Source organism: Neomonachus schauinslandi, chromosome 4 (genome assembly GCF_002201575.2).
Source record: "Neomonachus schauinslandi chromosome 4, ASM220157v2, whole genome shotgun sequence".
In the NCBI taxonomy this organism is placed as follows: domain Eukaryota; kingdom Metazoa; phylum Chordata; class Mammalia; order Carnivora; family Phocidae; genus Neomonachus; species Neomonachus schauinslandi.
The window spans coordinates 42,998,324-43,015,976 of record NC_058406.1 but is presented as its reverse complement, the minus strand read 5'-3'; the positions used below and the strand labels follow the sequence as shown (position 1 = coordinate 43,015,976).

Here is a 17,653-nt window from a genome sequence, read left to right as displayed (position 1 = left end):
GATAACTCACCTTCACCAGGATTCTGGATAACTCACCTTCACCAGGATTCTAACACATGCTGGACCCTGTATCACAGAAAAAAGCTAGACATGGTTCCTGCCCTCAAGACCCCGCTCATGGTCTAGTGGGCAAACAACTATGGAAATAAGTACAACATAAGGTAAGAAGTGGAGTTGCAGAAATGCAGACCATCGATAATTAATTCAGCCTGGGGACTGGAGATGACTGGGGAATACTGGGCCCTGAGCAATGACTATGAAAGGCAGAGAAGTTGGAAGGGTCGGGGGAGGATGGAAAGGCATTCACCACCAAGGAACAGAATATGCAAAGGCACAGATAAGATCAAGAGTGTAGCATATACAAAAATGGCAAGTGTGTTGGTTTAGCTAGGACATGGAATACTAAAAATAATGCACATTGACCTAATCTTGACTGTCTCATGGAAATAAAGATAAATCAAAGGTCTGAACAGAAGAGTTGTCTCTTTATGTATGTGTGTGGAGGCTAGCACACGAGGGGAAAGTTACATGCAATCAAAATTACTTTTGATTTGACAATGCTAAATCAGGGGTTGGCAAACTTTTCCTTAAAGGGTCAGATAGAAATATTTTAGGCTTTGTGAGCCAAATGGTCTCTGCTGAAATTAACTACTTGACTCTGCCACCATAGTGTGAAAATAGCCGTAAGTAACATAAACAAATAGGCAGGGCTGTGATCCACTGGCTACAGATCCACTGGCTCCTGCTTTAAACCATCGGTAAAATATGGTTCTGTGTATACGACTATTAGAGTAATTCTTATGTACAATGAAGCTTGAGATGCAGGGTCAAACTAAAGGAGAGCGCCAAAATCAGATCTGTATGCGAATGGGCATTCCAATATTCTACATTTTAGAATGTGACTAAATCTCTCACTGTGAATGAGGATTAGCAAGAGAATCTGGAGTATTCCGTCCCACTCCTGTTAACAGATTGCTTGTTATGGGGAGGGACTAGTGGAGTGCATCTTAGTAGTGTGAAGTTCTCAAAGTCAACAAGTAACTTAAATGGTGCATAATTTAACTCAACAAAGAATGAAACGAAGAACCTACTCCACAATCTCATGGCAGGTGTCATTTCCCTTGTGGAGACCAAGCAAGCCAAAGCTCCACAGGTGACTTGCTGGGTATTCAGTATCCAGGTAAAAAAATAAGAATTGGCTCAGGCTACATCCATTTAAAATGCAGGGAAGAAAGGACAGGGTCGAATTTTTGTTGTTGTTAAAGGAGCAACATCCTAAAAATTCAGATTTTTTCAGGATGCAGTGGCTAAGAGCAAGGACCTGGCTCTGATACACATTAGCTGTGTGAGGTTTCTTCACCTCCCTGAGACCACATCACCATCTAGCAAATCAGTAGCTAGAAGATCTATCTCTGAAGGCCACTGTGAAGATTAAATAATGCTCAACCCACAGCAACTATCCAGTGTAGCTTACCTGAGATCAACATATGTACACAAGCAGGAAAGCTGACTGAACTCAGGGGGTCTGGACTCCAGAGCCCCTTTAGCACAATGCTTCACCAAAGCAAAGAGAAAATGAACAAATTCATTCAGGTAAAGCATCCCAAGACAGTTTCCCAACAAGCTTGAGGATTAGCAAGACCATATGGGCCTGAGGTCTGAGAACTCACCTTGATGGCCTGGAGTAAAGCCTCGTTCTGATTCTGCTCCTTCTTTTCTTTCAACTTTGCTTTCCTGATATCCCTCTGCTCAGTTCTCTAAAAATGAAATTCAGACCCATCAGCTCTAGGGGGCTTGTTTCCTCTTCTGTCACCCCAGCCTGCTGCTTACTATCTCCAGTATCTGTCCAACCCAGGTTCCTGTGTCGAGCAATACCAGCGGCCTGATTCAGTTCAATTAATATTTTAAGAGTGCACGTCTGGTGCCAGGACTGGTGGCAGCAGAAATTTAAAAATGTATAGTTCCCATACCCACGGAGCTCACAGTCTACTAAGGGGGACAAACAATGAAATGTCCGTTATGTGTTACCCTGCCAATGTGAAGCCAGTGCTATAAAATACAGGAGTGATGGATTGTGCCCCACTGAGGTGGGTTTAGATGGACATGGAACATTCTACCAGATGAAGGAGAAAGGGCATTCTAGGTAGAGGGACTGACATCAGGATCTATGAGGTATTTTAACTTCTCTGGGCTGGCTGGAGTATAGGAAACACTGGAAAAACCCAGGGCAAGAACTTATCAGAGGCTCTGCCCTTTGCCCAATTATAATCCATGATAGAAAAACATCATCAGTCTACTTAATCTGGCAGAAATATAATTTAGATTTCCTTTTCTTGCAAATCTGCCCCAAACCAGTTGATTCTGCTCTTACCCTCAGAATCGTAGATTAATAGAGGTCAGCAAACTTTTTCTGTAAAGGGCCAGAGGTTAATATTTTAGGTTTTGCAGACCATGTATGCTGTCACAAATTATCTACTTTTGTTGTTTATAACTCTTTAAAAATGTGAAAAACATCTTTAATTCACAGAATGTATAAAAACAGGCCACAGGCTAGATTTGGCCTGGGGGTCAGTTTGCTGACCTCTGATCTAAAATATAGTACCAACCATCCCTTATCCTCCCCACAAAGGCTAACACAGATCTTTTATTTCTCGTGAACAAAGTCTACCCGTTCAGGAGGACAATGGCTGATAACTCTTGTCCATTCTTTCTCCAATCCAGTCTGCCAAAAGAGCTGCAAAACTCCTTTCTGCTGTTTGATTACACTATCCAGAGTACTCCACCCCACGGACACCACTAAAATCTATGTCCAATTTTGCCTTTACAGTTGAGCTACATCAAACCACAGTGTCTGGTCCACGTTAGAGAATGATTAAGGACGACACAGACTCTGTCCCCTATTGTTTTTACTCTGATTCACACTATACATGTGAGTGATGTGGATTATGAAGTCTCATATAAAGTTTGGGGTCTTGGCAGCCACATAAAGTAGAATGACCGCCAGGTCAGAGGAGCCCTGAGCTGTGGAGTCTGCTGCCCTTTAAAAAAAAAAAAAAAAAAAAATCAACTTTGTTGAGGTATAATGTACAGATTTTAAGTGTATAGTTCTATGAGTTTAGACAAGGGTATACCTTAAGTACCCAACACTTCAATCAAGATGGGCATTTCTATCCCCTATAAAGTTCCCTCATGCCCCTTTGCAGTCAGTCTCCCTCCTATCCCATCACTGATAGGTTTCTTTTTATACCAAGCAATATCCCATCGTATGAGTATCACACTTTACTTATCTCTTACCTCTTGTTGGACACAAGAGCTGTTTCTGGATTACTACGAATAAAACAGGCTGTGACTATTATACAAGTCTTTTTATGAGCATGTTTTCATTTCTCTTAGGTAAACACCTCTGCACTTCCCGCTGTCCCCAACCCCTGGCAACCACTAATCTGCTTTCTGTCTCTATAGATTTGCCTATTTTGGATGTTTGATATATAGAGAGTCATACAATATGTGATCTTTTATAAATCTGGCTTCTTTCACTTAACATAGTGTTTTTGAGGTTCACCTACATTGCAGTGTATATCATACTTCATTCTCCTTTATGGCTGAATAATATTCCATTGTATGAACATACCACATTTTATTTATCATCAGTTGATGGACATTGAGATTGTTTCTACTTTTTGGCCATTATGAACCGTGTTGCTATGAACACTCCTGTACAAGTATTTATTTTAATACTGTTTCAGTTTCTTTGGGTATATACTTAGGAGTGGAAGTGCTGGTTCTTATGTTAATTTTGTAGTTAATTTTTTGAGGAACTGTCAAAATGTTTTTTTTTTTAAGGATTTTATTTATTTATTGAGAGCGAGCGAGAGGGAGCACGAGCAGGGGGAGGGGCAGAGGGACAAGCAGACTCCCTGTGGAGCAAGGAGCCTCATGTGGGGCGCAATTCCAGGCCCCTGGGATCATGTCCTGAGCAGAAGGCAGACGCGTAACTGACCGAGCCACCCAGGCGTCCCTGTCAAACTGTTCTCTATAGTGGCTGTCATTTTACATTCTCACCAGCAACATGTGAAGGTTTCCGTTTCTCCACATCCTTCTCAACATTTGTTATTTTCCTTTAAAAAAAAATTATAACCATCCTAGCGTGAAATAATATCTCACTGCGGTTTTGATTTACATTTCCCTAATGACTAAGAATGTTAAGCATCTTTCATGTGCTTTTTGGCCATTTATGTATCCTCTTTGGAGAAACGTCTGTTCACGTCCTTTGCCCATCTAAAAAATGGCGCTGTCTTTTAATTATTGAGATGTTAAGAGTTCTTTATATATTCTAGATAAAGGTCCCTTAACAGATATATGATTTATAAATACTCTCCCACCCTGTGGGTTGTCTTTTCACTTTCTCAATGGCAGCCTTTGATGCACAAGTTTTTACTTTTGATGAAGTCCAGTTTATCTTTTTTGTTTCTTGTGCTTTTTGTGTCATATCTAAGAAACCATGCCTAATCCAAGGTCATGAAAATTAATGCCAACATTTTCTTTGAAGAGTTTTATACTTTGTTCTTCGATCCATTTTGTATATAGTATGAGGTAGGGGTCCAAATTCATGCTTTTCATGCAGATATGGAAAAGACTATTCCTTCCCCACTGAATGGTACCCTTGTTGAAAATCAACTGTCTATAAATATGAGGGTTTATTTCTGAGCTCTCAATTCTATTACACTGATCTGTAAGTCTATCCCCTTCTGCCAGTACCACAATGTCTTGATTACTATAGCTTTGTAGTAAGATTTGAAATTGGGAAGTGTGAGTCCTCTAATTTTTTTTTTTTTTTTAGGATTGTTTTGGCTATTCTGAGTCCCTTAAATTCATGTATGAATATTAGAATCAGTTGGTCAATATTCTGCAGAGCAGCCAATTGGAAATTTGGTGCAGACTGAGCTGAATCTATACACCAATTTGGGGAGCATTCTCATCTTAACAATATTAAGATCTGATCCATGGAGGTCTTCCATTTTTTTAGATTTAATTTCTTTCAACAGTGTTTGTATTTCAGATTATAAGTTTTATGCTACTTCTGTTAAATTTATTCCTGTTATTCTTTTTGATGCTATTGTAAATGGAATTGTTTTCATATTTGGAATATTTACCAAAAGTCTATAGAATACAATTGGGTTTTGTATATTAATGTATCATACCAGCTTACTAATCTATTAGTTCTAATAGTTTTTTTTAGTGAATTCCTTAGGATTTTCTATATACAAGATCATATCATTTGCACCTAAAGAGTTTTCCTTTTCTTCTCCATTTTTGAAGGATAGGTTTGCGGTATATAGAATTCTTAGCTGATAATCTTTCTTTCAGCACTCTGAATGTCAACCCATGGCCCTTTGGCTCCCATGGCTTCTGATGAGAAATCAGCTGTTACTTTTAGGGGAGGGGGCAGAGGGAGAGGGCCAGAGAGAATCTTAAGCAGGCTCCACGCCCAACACAGAGCCCTACGCAGGGCTTGATCTCACAACCGTAAGTTCATGTCCTGAGCCAAAGTCAAAATTTGGATGCTCAACCAACCGAACCACCCAGGCATCCCTCAGTTGTTACTTTCATTGAGGATCTCTTGTATGTGAAGAGTCTCTTCTCTCTTGATGCTTTTAACATTCTGTTTGACTTTCAACAGTTTGATTATGATGTGTCTGGGTGTAGATTTCTTCAAGTATATCCTACGTGGAGTTTAAGTTTCTTGGAAGGGTAGATTACTTTTTTTAAAATCAAATCTGGGACGTTTTCAGCTATTAAATCTTCATATATTCTTTTGTCCCTTTTTCTTTCTCCTCTCCTGGGACTCCCATGTCTATGATGATATACTTGATGGCATCCCACAGGTTCCTCAGTCTCTCTTCATGTTTCTTTTCTTTTTTAAAAAGATTTATTTTATTTTAAAGAGAGAGAGAGAAGAAGAGAACATGGGTGTGGGGGGAGGGGTAGAGAGAGAGAGAGGAAGAGAATATCAAGCAGACTCCCCTCTGAGTGCAGAGCCTGATGTGGGGCTCAATCCCATGACCCTGAGATCTTAACCTGAGCTGAAAGATGCCCAACTGACTGAGCCACCCAGACACCCCTCTCTTAATGTTTCTTTATTCTTCTTTCTGTTCCTCACACTGGGTAATCACAATGGATCTATCTTCACAGTTCTGTTCTTGAGCCCTTACATGAACTTTTCAATTATTACACTTTTCAACTACAGAATTTCTATTTGATTCTTTTTCACAATTTATTGATAGTCTCTATTTGGTAAGACATTGTTCTCATATTTTTTTTTAGTTCTTAAGACATTGCTTTCTTCCTAGAACATATTTCAAAGTGTGGTTTAAAGTCTTTGCTTTTTAAGTCTCATGCCTGGGCTTCCTCCGGGACATTTTCTATTGATTTTTTTTCCTGTATATGGGCCATATTTTCTTATTTCTTTGCATGTCTTGTAATTTTGTATTGAAAACCAGACATTTAAAATAATACAATGTGGCAACTCTGGAAATTGGATTCTCTCTCTTTCCTCTCCAGTGTTTGATACTGCTGTTGTTACTGTTTAGGTACTTTCCTGAACTAATTCTGTAAAGCCTGTATTTGGTTTTATGTGACCACTAAAGTCCTTAATGATTGGACAGATTTCCCTGAATGCCTGAAGCCAAAAAGTGTCCCACTCTTAGCTGAGGGGCTCTCTCGTGCATATTGTGACACACCTTCAACACTCACCCAAACAGTTTACAATTCAGCCTTAGCCTTCACTTACTACTTTTACAGAGACTGCAAGTCAGCCAGAGGTCAGAGCTTAGGCCTTCTTAGATCCTTCCTGAGCACATGCATAGCCCTGGACACACAGGTGACCTTGCAGACCTCCTGGAATATGTTGGAGCTTTTCAAAGCCCCTGAAGAATCTCATTCCCCAGCTTTTCCTTTTAAATATTCTTCTAAGCCTACTGTTTGCCCTGTTGTTCACTATCTCAGGCAGCTGCAATCTTAAATAACTGCTTCTAATTGTTTTACACATCCCTCCTTCCCAGCCCCCCGCCAAAAGCTTTTCATACTGGGATAGCTCCAAGATGAGTCAAAGAAAATCCGCCTTATGAGTGGGGTCTTCTAGGAGACCACCCAGATGGTCCAATAATGGCAATTCCCTGGGAATGGGGCTTTGAACGAGCTCTAATCCAATCTGCCTCTTCTGGTGGCGCTGGGCTGCTCATTTTCACCATGATTCTTTCAAGGCTACTGTGGTACCAGGGAGGGAGGAGATGGGAGTAGGGAAAGTTAAAATGTCACAAAGCTTGCTGTGCTTATGCAGGTGCAGCCATTTTTCTTAAATAAACACTCCCCAGATTGCTGCAAGCCTTTGGCTCATTTCAGAGCTCTGAAAAAAGTTAGTGACTCTGACCATTTTTGCCAGTTTTCCATAGACTTTATGAAGTAAAGAATTTTAGGTCTTTATTTGGCCATTTTTGCTGGTATCACTTCTCTTTACTGATTTATCTACTTGTTCTATCTCTCTTACTGAGAGACAGGGATGTTGACATCTACACCTATTTGTAGGTTTGTCTCCCTCAATTTTTTTGCTTCTTATATTTTGAGGTTCTGTTATTAGATACGTGCATATTTAGAATTGTTAAATCTTCTTAATTAGCTGACCCTTTTATCATTTAACAAAGCCATGCTTTATTTCTGGTAATATTCATTGCCTTGATGGCTGTTCTGATTTTAATATAGGCATATAAGATACATTGTTTACATAAGCCAAGCACGTAGGAATCCAGAGTCGATTTATACTCAGATATAGAATAAACTGACACTCAGCAAGCAATGTCACCCATACCCAGTGTCAGGCTTTGGGGCCCTGAAATCTTTTTTTTTTTATTTTTTTTAAAGATTTTATTTATTTATTTCAGAGAGAGAGAATGAGAGAGAGCACATGAGAGGGGGGAGGGGCAGAGGGAGAAGCAGACTCCCTGCCGAGCAGGGAGCCCGATGCGGGACTCGATCCTGGGACTCCAGGATCATGACCTGAGCCGAAGGCAGTCGCTTAACCAACTGAGCCACCCAGGCGCCCGGGGTCCTGAAATCTTTAACTGTGCATCTGTATCAGGGAAATATAAATCAAAACCACAATGAGATACCACCTCACACCAGTCAGAATGGCTAAAATTAACAAGTCAGGAAACGACAGATGTTGGCAAGGATGCAGAGAAAGGGGAACCCTCCTACACTGTTGGTGGTAATGCAAGCTGGTGCAGCCATTCTGGAAAACAGTATGGAGGTTCCTCAAAAAGTTGAAAATAGAGCTACTCTACGACCCAGCAACTGCACTCCTAGGTGTTTACCACAAAGATACCAATGTAATGATCCGAAGGGGCACATGCACCCTAGTGTTTATAGCAGCAATGTCCACAATAGCCAAACTGTGGAAAGAGCCCAGACACCCAACGACAGATGAATGGACAAAGACGATGTGGTATATGGGGACGCCTGGGTGGCTCAGTCAGTTAAGCGTCTGCTTTCAGCTCAGGTCATGATCCCAGGGTCCTGGGATTGGGTCCTGCATCGGGCGGAGAGCCTATTTCTCCCTCTGCCTGCCGCTCCCCCGCTTGTGCTCTTGCGCACGCATGCACACTCGCTCATTTGCTCACTCTCTGACAAATAAATAAATAAATCTTAAAAAAAAAAAGATGTGGCATATACACAATGGAATACTACTCAACCATCAAAAAAAATGAAATCTTGCTATTTGCAACAACGTGGATGGAACTAGCGGGTATTATGCTAAGTGAAATAAGTCAATCAGAGAAAGACAATTATCATATGATTTCACTCATATGTGGAATTTAAGAAACAAAACAGAGGATCATAAGGGAAGAGAGGAAAAAATAAAGACAAAATTAGAGAGGGAGACAAACCGTAAGAGACTCTTCATCATAGTAAACAAACTGAGGGTTGCTGGAGGGTAGAAGGGTAGTAGGATGGGGTAACTGGATGATGGACATTAAGGAGGGTATGTGATGTATGTAATGAGCACTGGGTATCCTATAATACTGATGAATCACTGACGTCTACCTCTGAAACCAATAATACATTATATGTTAATTAACTGAATTTAAATTTTTAAAAACATATCTGCAAAAACAAACAAACAAAACAACAACAACAAAAAACTGCGCCTGTGCTACAGGATCTGAAAGCTTTCATTTAGGTCCACTAAGGGTTTTTCCGTGGATTAACTTGGCTATGTCCTTCCGCAGTAGCCCTTTAGACATTCTCTCCTATATACACCACTTTTAGAAATTCTGGCCCATACCCAGTCACCTAGGCTCAGAATTCTGTTACCGAGCCTTGTGAATCACCAGATTATCTACTTTTTCTACCATTTTATATAACCAGAATGACCTCTAAAACCTACCCCTTTGCATGGGAGCTACAGGCTCCCATAGCACTGAAAATTCCCCTTCCGTAGTGTAAGTAATGAAGACAGACTTAGACCAAGAATCAGACTGAAGTCTAGTTCTGGCTTTGTACTGAACAGACACGTAAGGCAGTACTGCATAGGATTCTAGAGCCAGACTGCCTGATTCTGACACCCATCTTCACCACAGCTATGTGACTCAGGCAGCTTCCTGATCTCTCTGTGCTTTAGTCCACCTCACTACTGAGAGGTGAATTAGAATAGTTCCTACTTTCTAGGGTTGTTGTGTGGTTTAAATGAATTCATAAAAGTAAAAATTTTTAAATAGCACCTGGAAGATACACACAGTAAATGCTAAATGCTGGACATTATTTTTGGTAGTGATGGTATTCTGTTATTATTATCAGTTGCTATTACGTGCATTTCATCAGCAAGTTATAGATGTCTTAAAGCTGGGAGTTACACAATATTGTAGAAACTTAAGGATTTGTTTAAATGTTCTTTTTAAAGATTTATTTGAGAGAGAGCATGGCATGTGCACGCATGAACAGGGGCAGAGGGAGGAGACAAGCAGACTCCCTGCTGAGTGGGGAGCCCAACGCAGGGCTCGATCCCAGGACCCTGAGATTACTACCCAAGCTGAAATCAAGAGTCGGACACTTAACCGACTGAGCCACCCAGGTGCCCCTGTTTAAATGTTTCCGTCATTTCCTCTGCTCTCTTTCAAGAGATTTACATAGTGTGCAGACTACATTATGGCAGTCAAGTGCCATTTCTTATTTATTCAAATCACAATAGCCACAAATTTATCAACTCCTTACTGTAAGTCAAGAAATGTGCTAACATACACACTTTCTCATTTAATCCTCATAAAAACCTTTGAGGTATGTATTACGCACACTATTTTCAAAAAGGGGACTGAGTTTCAGAAATATCAAGGACTTGCCGATGGTTATGCTCTCTCCTTTCTGGAATGTTCTGCACTCCTCACCCCCACCCTCCAGTGGAGTAAACTCTTGCTCAGTCTTCAAGAGATCAGACATCACCTCTTTCGACAAACCTTGTCTGCTATCAGCAGATACTACTACTATATATACTATATATTCTTGCTTGCCTCTGTCACATTATAACTATTTATTTATGTCTTTATTTGTTTGTGTCCTCCAGAGTTCCAAAGGTAGGGAATAGTTTTGGGTTTTGTTTTTAAAGAAGAAAAAGTTGACAATGACCCAAAAGACACAATCTGGGAAATACTAATTAATTAGTGCTAAGTAATAAATGCCAACTGGCTAATGATTTTGCCAACCTTCAGCATGTCTGCTTTAGCCCTCATTTCCAGAAGCTTCTTCTCTCTGGCATCGATCTGCAACCCTTCATCACACCAGTTCACAGCCTCAGCAAAGTTTTTCAGTTCCAGATGGCATAAGGCACCTGTAGAACCCAGAACCCTTAGAATACGTGGACAATATGCATGGGAAGAGCTCTCCTTGAGCAGGAACCACCCCCCCACCCCCATCCCCAACCTCCACCAGCTACCAGCTAGCATTCTAAAGGGACAACAGATGATTAAAGCCCCTTCTACTGCATTCCCCAGACAAGGAAGAATATTTTTTGTATCTTAGATCAGAAAGATCTCTAGGGCCCATTCAGCTTAAAACTCCTGTAAGCCTCCCTGACATTAAGGGCTTTTAAAGTAGGGAAGGCTACAACTTAATGGCAAAGAGCACAGGGTTTAGAGTCAGACAGATCTGGGCTGGAAATCTGGCGCTATTGTTTACCAACTAGGCATTAGATAAAATACTGACCATCTCCAAGCTTCAGGTTCCTCATCTGCAAATCAGAATAAAGTCCATCTCAGATATTTAATAGAGACAGAAAACAGAACTGACCTCAGCCATTCATCAAAGCAGTGGCAAGACCAAAGACATTAGGTCTCTCCTAAAATTGTTCCTAATGGCTTCCAGGTTAAGCTGCCTCTCCTCTCACCATGTTTATTCTTCTCCAGTTAGCCTCTTTAGACTTTCCACAGAATTTCCAAATATCAGAACTGTAAGGGCTTAGATGTCAACAGAATCCAACCTCATCTTCCAGAGATGAGCAAACTGACACTCAGAGTGGGTATCTTGCCAAGGTCACATGCTGAGGTAAAACTGACAATTCAAGATTTATAGACTCCAGCTTGTCCCAATTCCACAGGACTACACTGACTTTACTTGCCAATCTTTGAACAGTACCTTCGTTCCCTACAGCTGAGGGACATGGATCTACCTATACAAACCCCTAACTATGCATACCTAAAGATGCATAACTTTGGTAAAGCATTTGGCTTATGATAAAGCAGTCGATCATGGGACTATAAGGAAGATTAATATGTGATGAATAAATTAAAGTTTACAAAGCACCTCTGAGCTTCTCAAAGAAAAGGTAAAGTATAAAAGTAATATAAGCACTATTATTACATAGAAAGGTCAGACCACAAAAGAAAATATAATCTGGGAACATCTCAGCATCAGAGTTATCAGCAAAGGTCCCATAACTTATCTTTTAATTAACATGGCATTTGAAGATCTCGCCTTTCAATTAGCTAACTTGAAAAAAAAATTAGAATGTGGCTTTTGGAACTGCTTTATTTTAATTAATTTTATTGCTAATTTAAAATGAGGAGTTTCAATTTCTCTACAAATTCTTAAAATATAAAGAGTTATATTATTCTCTGGGAAATTCTTTTAAAAATGGCATGTTGCTATTGATAAGGACCAGGAACTTAATATCAAGATTGCAAAAATAAGGTGACTTCATTAGTATCTTAGCACCTTAATATCGAAGCTTAAAATGCCTCAACTTTTGGTGCAGTGAGTGCCAACTTTTCCATAAGGACAACCATACTGTAGTTCTACAATACTTACCTCTTACTATTGCTTTGAGGTGGCAGGGTTTTAGCTTTCTGGCAGCTGTCACATCATTGAGAGCAGAACGAAAATTGCCTAACAGGCACCATTTAGTAAAAGAGAAAACAAGGCTGAGATCAGAATATTTGCAAAATTTCATGTGTAGAGACACAGACATTCTTGTATAGTCTTAGAGAAATACAAATCAGAGCAACAGTTTTTAGAAAAAAATATAGTTGTGCTCATCAAGTCTTAGAAATATTTGTAACACTAGAAGCCCACAGAACAACTATAAATGGCTAGCAAGCCCATGAAAAGATGCTCAACATCACCACTGACTGAAGAAATTAAAATTAACATGGAACTGGTAAAAATTAAAAACAGGTAATATCCAGGATGGGTGAAGACATGGGAAAAGGGCACTCTTAAGGGTAAATCAGAGAGCAAATTAGCATGCACTTGTGCGTATACTCTGACCCAACAATATTCTTCTAACAACTTATCCTTAAAAATACCTGGACAAATAATGTAAGGATAAATGTGAAAGCATGTCAACTGCAGCATCAGTTTTAACTGTGAGTTGTGAAACACTGGTGATACCCTAAATATCCTCAATGTAGTAATGATTAAATGAACTATGATAAATCCACACCACTAAATACTATGCAACCATTAAAAAGGGTAAGATACAGGTGCACGTAAAAGGTGTGACAGGATGCCTGTGTTTTAACTGGTGGTTCTATGTGTATAATGTCAATGTGTAAAATATCAATATTTTTTGTAAAACAAACCAATCTAAATATACAGACATATGTACACACACATATATATTTGTAAAAAAAAAAAAGGTGTGTAGGGGCATCTGGGTGGCTCAGTCAGTGAAGCATCTGCCTTCTGCTCAGGGTCCTGGGATCGAGCCCACATCCGGCTCCCTGCTGAGCGGGGAGTCTGCTTCTCCCTCTCCCTCTGCCCCTCCCCCCAACTTGTACTCACTCTCTCAAATAAGTAAAACCTTTAAAAAAAAGAAAAAAAAAGGTGTGCAATCAAACACACTGTTATCCAAACTAGAAGGGCATGAGGTAGATTTTCACTTTCTAGTTTATACTGTAAATATTACTTAACAGTTTGGTATTTACTTATTATTTTCACTTCTAAAAATCTAGTGAAAACAGTTTGGTATTTACTTATTATTTTCACTTCTAAAAATCTAGCAGAGGTCAGCTAAATTTTTCTGTAAAGGGCCATATAGCAAATATTTTAGGCTTTACAGGCCACATATGGTCTGTTACACATTCTTCTTTGTTTTACAATCCTTTAAAAATATAAAAGGCATTTTTAGTTCACAGGAAGCCAGGAATCCAGATGTGGCCTGTGAGCCATAGTTTGCCAAATCTGGCTTCAGCCTTAAGAATAATCAGAATTCGTAGGAAAACTTTATCACTAACTGTGTTCATTACTGCATTATTTTAAAAAACCTAAAAGCAGCTGTATACTCAATAACAGCAGAACAGTAAAGCCAACTGTGTAAACACTGGTATGTCCAAATGATGCAACTTTATGTAGCTATTAAAATAGTATTCAAAAATATCTTGACAGGTGGTATTGTTTATGTTATAAAATTAAGTGAAAAGAACTGAATACAAAACTGGAAGAACAGCATGATATTAACTATGGAAAAAAATGTATATAAAAGAGATCCAAAGACTTCTGGTTAAGGGTGGTAGATTGAACATAAGGATTTAACTAAACCTCCACTACTCTTCCCCTTCCCCCCAAAATGCCATAAACCCACAGAGACAAGAGTAAGAACACAGAACACATTTTAAAGCTCGAAAACAAAGGGACAATGGTTAAATGACTAATCAGGCCTAAGAAAACTGAATTCTAAGCCAGCAGAGGGAAAGCCCCAAAGCTGTCAAGTTGTACTGCATAACCTAAAAGTACCCAGGACTAAGGAACTGACAGCACCAGGTACCTTCTGGAAGTGTGGGTCAAGGTTTTTTCCATTTAGTGCACTTGGAATCAAACCTGATTCTGCATACTAATCCTAGCACTGTGCACCCTTACACAGTTCATTTTACTAAATTTACTGTACTTTACTGCAGTTGTGTACTCTGCCGACTAGGGATAAAGCTGTTAACCTCACCTACCTTACATAGGTGCTGTGAGGTCAAGAGGGATAACAAATGTGAAAGTGCTCTGTGAGCTGTACCGGTGCCATCTCATGTAAGGAATGGCTGTGATGATTATGCCTCCGCTCCTCTGGCATCACACACACGGTTTTCTTCTCGCAAGGTGGCGCTTCTGGGCTGATTAGCCCTACAGTCTTTAAGTTCCCCAAAGAAAGGAACTATGTAGCTGTCGCTCACAGTGCAATGCCTAGCACACAGTAAACGCTTTATATATATATATATATATTTTAACATATATATTTACTGATTGAATAAAGAAATGAACGCAACTCCTTCTGGAAAAGGCCAGATCTTACTCATCTCTGCGACACCACTGCCTAGCACAGAACAAAAACTCGAGTTCATCTCCTGAAGAAAATGTATTCCTCCAGAAGTTAGAAGAATGGGTTTCTAGTCCAAGTTCTTGCACTTATCAGAGGGACCCTCTCTGGGCCTATGTAAAATGAAGGGGTTGGTTGGCCCAAATAATCTCTAAAGTTCTATACCACTCTTACTATTTAGAATTTTATAATGAAACATGCAAAAGGAGACAACAGTTGGAGCAGACTATGGTTGGGGTGAAACTCTGCTCAAATGGTGATGAGTCCCAGCAGACTCATCCCAGCTAGACTGCAAGGCTTATTCTCTACCAGCCCCTCAGAGGCCCCAGGTCTCCTTAATAATGAGTGTTTCCCAAAGTCACGTGTGCAGAAGAGTCCTGCATGTTAGTTAGTGTTACTTGAAAAGGGGGCTTACAAAACTTAAGAATCAAAGGGTAAAGTTCTTTGCTGCAGGTCATCTCAGCATCTTTAACATACTGTGCACTGCAATCTCCAACAAAGCAGCAGCACTTTCCAAAGAATATTTTTCACTTCAGGTTCCACAGAATACTCTTTGAAAAATTCTCCCTTTAAGATAGTTTCTCTCACACAAACATCTCTTTGCTTGAATCCTTCTAGCATCCTTCAGAAGAGGATAAAAGGCCAAAAACCAAAACCACATTTTTTTTTAAGAGAAAAGCATTTGGGCTAAAAAAAATCTCAGATCATACCAATTCATGTATTAAGGTGTGTCACTCATTTGGTTCAGAGAGTAAGAATTATACAATCTATCTGGTTTCCCTTTTCAGCCAGTCTACCTGGAAGATCAGTGTTCAATTAGAGTAAACTAGCCTAGCTTTCTGGGATAAGCAGCTCTTCCTCTGACACTCTCAAACTCTGCACTAGCCATCATAATGGCTTTTACCATAAGTTAATTCTTTAGAAAGCACTAAATAATAGAATAAATTACCTAGATAGTACTGTGCTGCTGCCCGGTTGGTATAAAGGACAGCATTCAAATCAGGGTCTGTGCATTTCTTCTTTAATCCTTCAGTGTACGAAATCACAGCTTTTTTATAGTCTTTTTCTTTAAAGTAATCATTGCCCTCATCCTTATAGGTCTTGGCCTGTTCTGCAAAGAAGAGAATAAATAATCACTATTTCCTATTTTTTAAAGTCTCATTAAAAATAGATTCTAAATCATACTATAATTTTACATATGATAAACCAAATAAAAAGAAACCAATAAAGGAAACTCCAAAATTAATCCTGTAAAACTGGGTATCAACATGGAGAAGCAAAGTCATGTGTACTTAATGCTACAATCAATTCCAAATATCTTACAAGGTAGATTGGATCCTTACCAAAAAAAAAAAAAGATGCATAAAGAAAAAAAGTATATTTATCCTACCTCTTGAAGGACTTTTTTTTAATTACTGAAGAAATAGAGGGAAATTATACTTCTGTTTTTGCTTATATTTTATTCCCTGGAGTGCAAACTCCCCTCTCCTCACCTTAGTAAGACCCTACAAAATTGTTAAGAATCAGTTCAGATTTCCAATCCATTGTGAGCCCATTCCTACCTCCCCCACTTCAGTGTTCCCGCCGCACCTAGTACATAGCCACATGTTGGCACTTATCACATACCACAAGGGACAATCTGGCTATCCACTGGAGCATGAGATCTTTTTTTTAAATGGAGCATGAGACCTCTGAGGGCAATCTTACTCATCCCTCTATCCCCAAAGCCTAGCATTTAGTAGGTATGGGTGGGTGGGGGGGGGGTGTATATGTGGAATAAATAGTGATGAGTTAGCCCAGGCTAACTACTTCTTGTTATCAGAAACTTTCTGACTCGCTCTTTACCTCAATTCAATGGAGACACAAAACAAATATTAGACTCATGTAAGATACCTTCTGGAGATCGCTCTTCATCAAAAATAATTGACTGAAGGCAAGCCAAGTCAGGATTCTCATTGGGATCAATTTCAGATGGCGCTTTCTTCATAAATAGGGGGACCTTTTCAAATTCCTGGAGATGAAGAGAAGAATGAACTATAGGAATAAGATTTTCCACAGGGTAGATCCAATTCCACATCTCTGTATCAAAGTTTTCTCTCTCACCATGATTTGCAAGTCATGGTTAGCTATCTCTCTCCCTATCCAGGCCTCAGTTTCCCAAGTGTAAGATGACAGCGCAGGGCAAGGATCTCTAACGATTCTTTCGGTGCTCACAATCTTCCAAGGGCGGTGGGAATCACCATTAATGGAACGCTCTTATGTTCCCGGCACTTCACCCACCACATCCCTTCATTTTCGCCGCAATGCTACGAGACTGTGGCTCTAGTTAGGGAAATCTTACAAATGAGGACACGGGCTCAGAGAAGTTAAGTAACTGAGCCAGCAAATGGTGGAGTCTCAGGTCTGTCTGACTCCAAAACCTAGACTCCTAAACGTACTGGCAGCTGAAGACTGCCCTCAAAAACCCGAGTCCCATTTTCTAACAGTCCCAGGTGGAAACCACCTTTCCTCTGGCAGGGCCGGGGAGACCGGGGGTGCGGGAGGCGCCCGCCCGCCAGCCCCAGGCGTCGGGACGACGTCCCCACACACGTGCGGGGCCCCGGGCCGCCCACCTCCTCCCACTGGTCCTCGTGGAAGCCGCCACGGTAAGGCTGGCTCTGGAACTTTTCTAGGAACGAGTCCATGGCATCTTCGCCGGCGGCGTCCGGGTCAGGTAGCTCCATGGCGACTCCTCAGCCCTCCCGCCACGGTCAGGGTGGCGAGAACCGCGCGCCCACTTCCGGCAGCGCGGGTGCCTTTCCCTCAGTC

The 17,653-nt window shown here is 40.4% G+C and overlaps 1 protein-coding gene across 3 annotated transcripts in view; it reads right to left on the bottom strand.

The window, feature by feature from the left end:
- TTC4 (tetratricopeptide repeat domain 4) overlaps positions 1–17,653 on the bottom strand; it is a 23,778-nt gene extending 6,125 nt beyond the window's left edge. For 2 of the 3 annotated variants that reach the window (XM_021684337.1, XM_044914527.1), the window contains exons 1-6: positions 17,458–17,653; positions 16,739–16,856; positions 15,795–15,956; positions 12,352–12,429; positions 10,752–10,876; positions 1,671–1,757 (exon numbers count right to left, since the gene is read on the bottom strand). In XM_021684337.1, coding sequence (XP_021540012.1) covers positions 1,671–1,757; positions 10,752–10,876; positions 12,352–12,429; positions 15,795–15,956; positions 16,739–16,856; positions 17,458–17,568 — 681 coding nt within the window. In that variant the 5' untranslated portion in view covers positions 17,569–17,653. The remainder of the gene's footprint in view (positions 1–1,670; positions 1,758–10,751; positions 10,877–12,351; positions 12,430–15,794; positions 15,957–16,738; positions 16,857–17,457) is intronic. The other variant, XM_021684338.1, reaches the window with a different exon arrangement.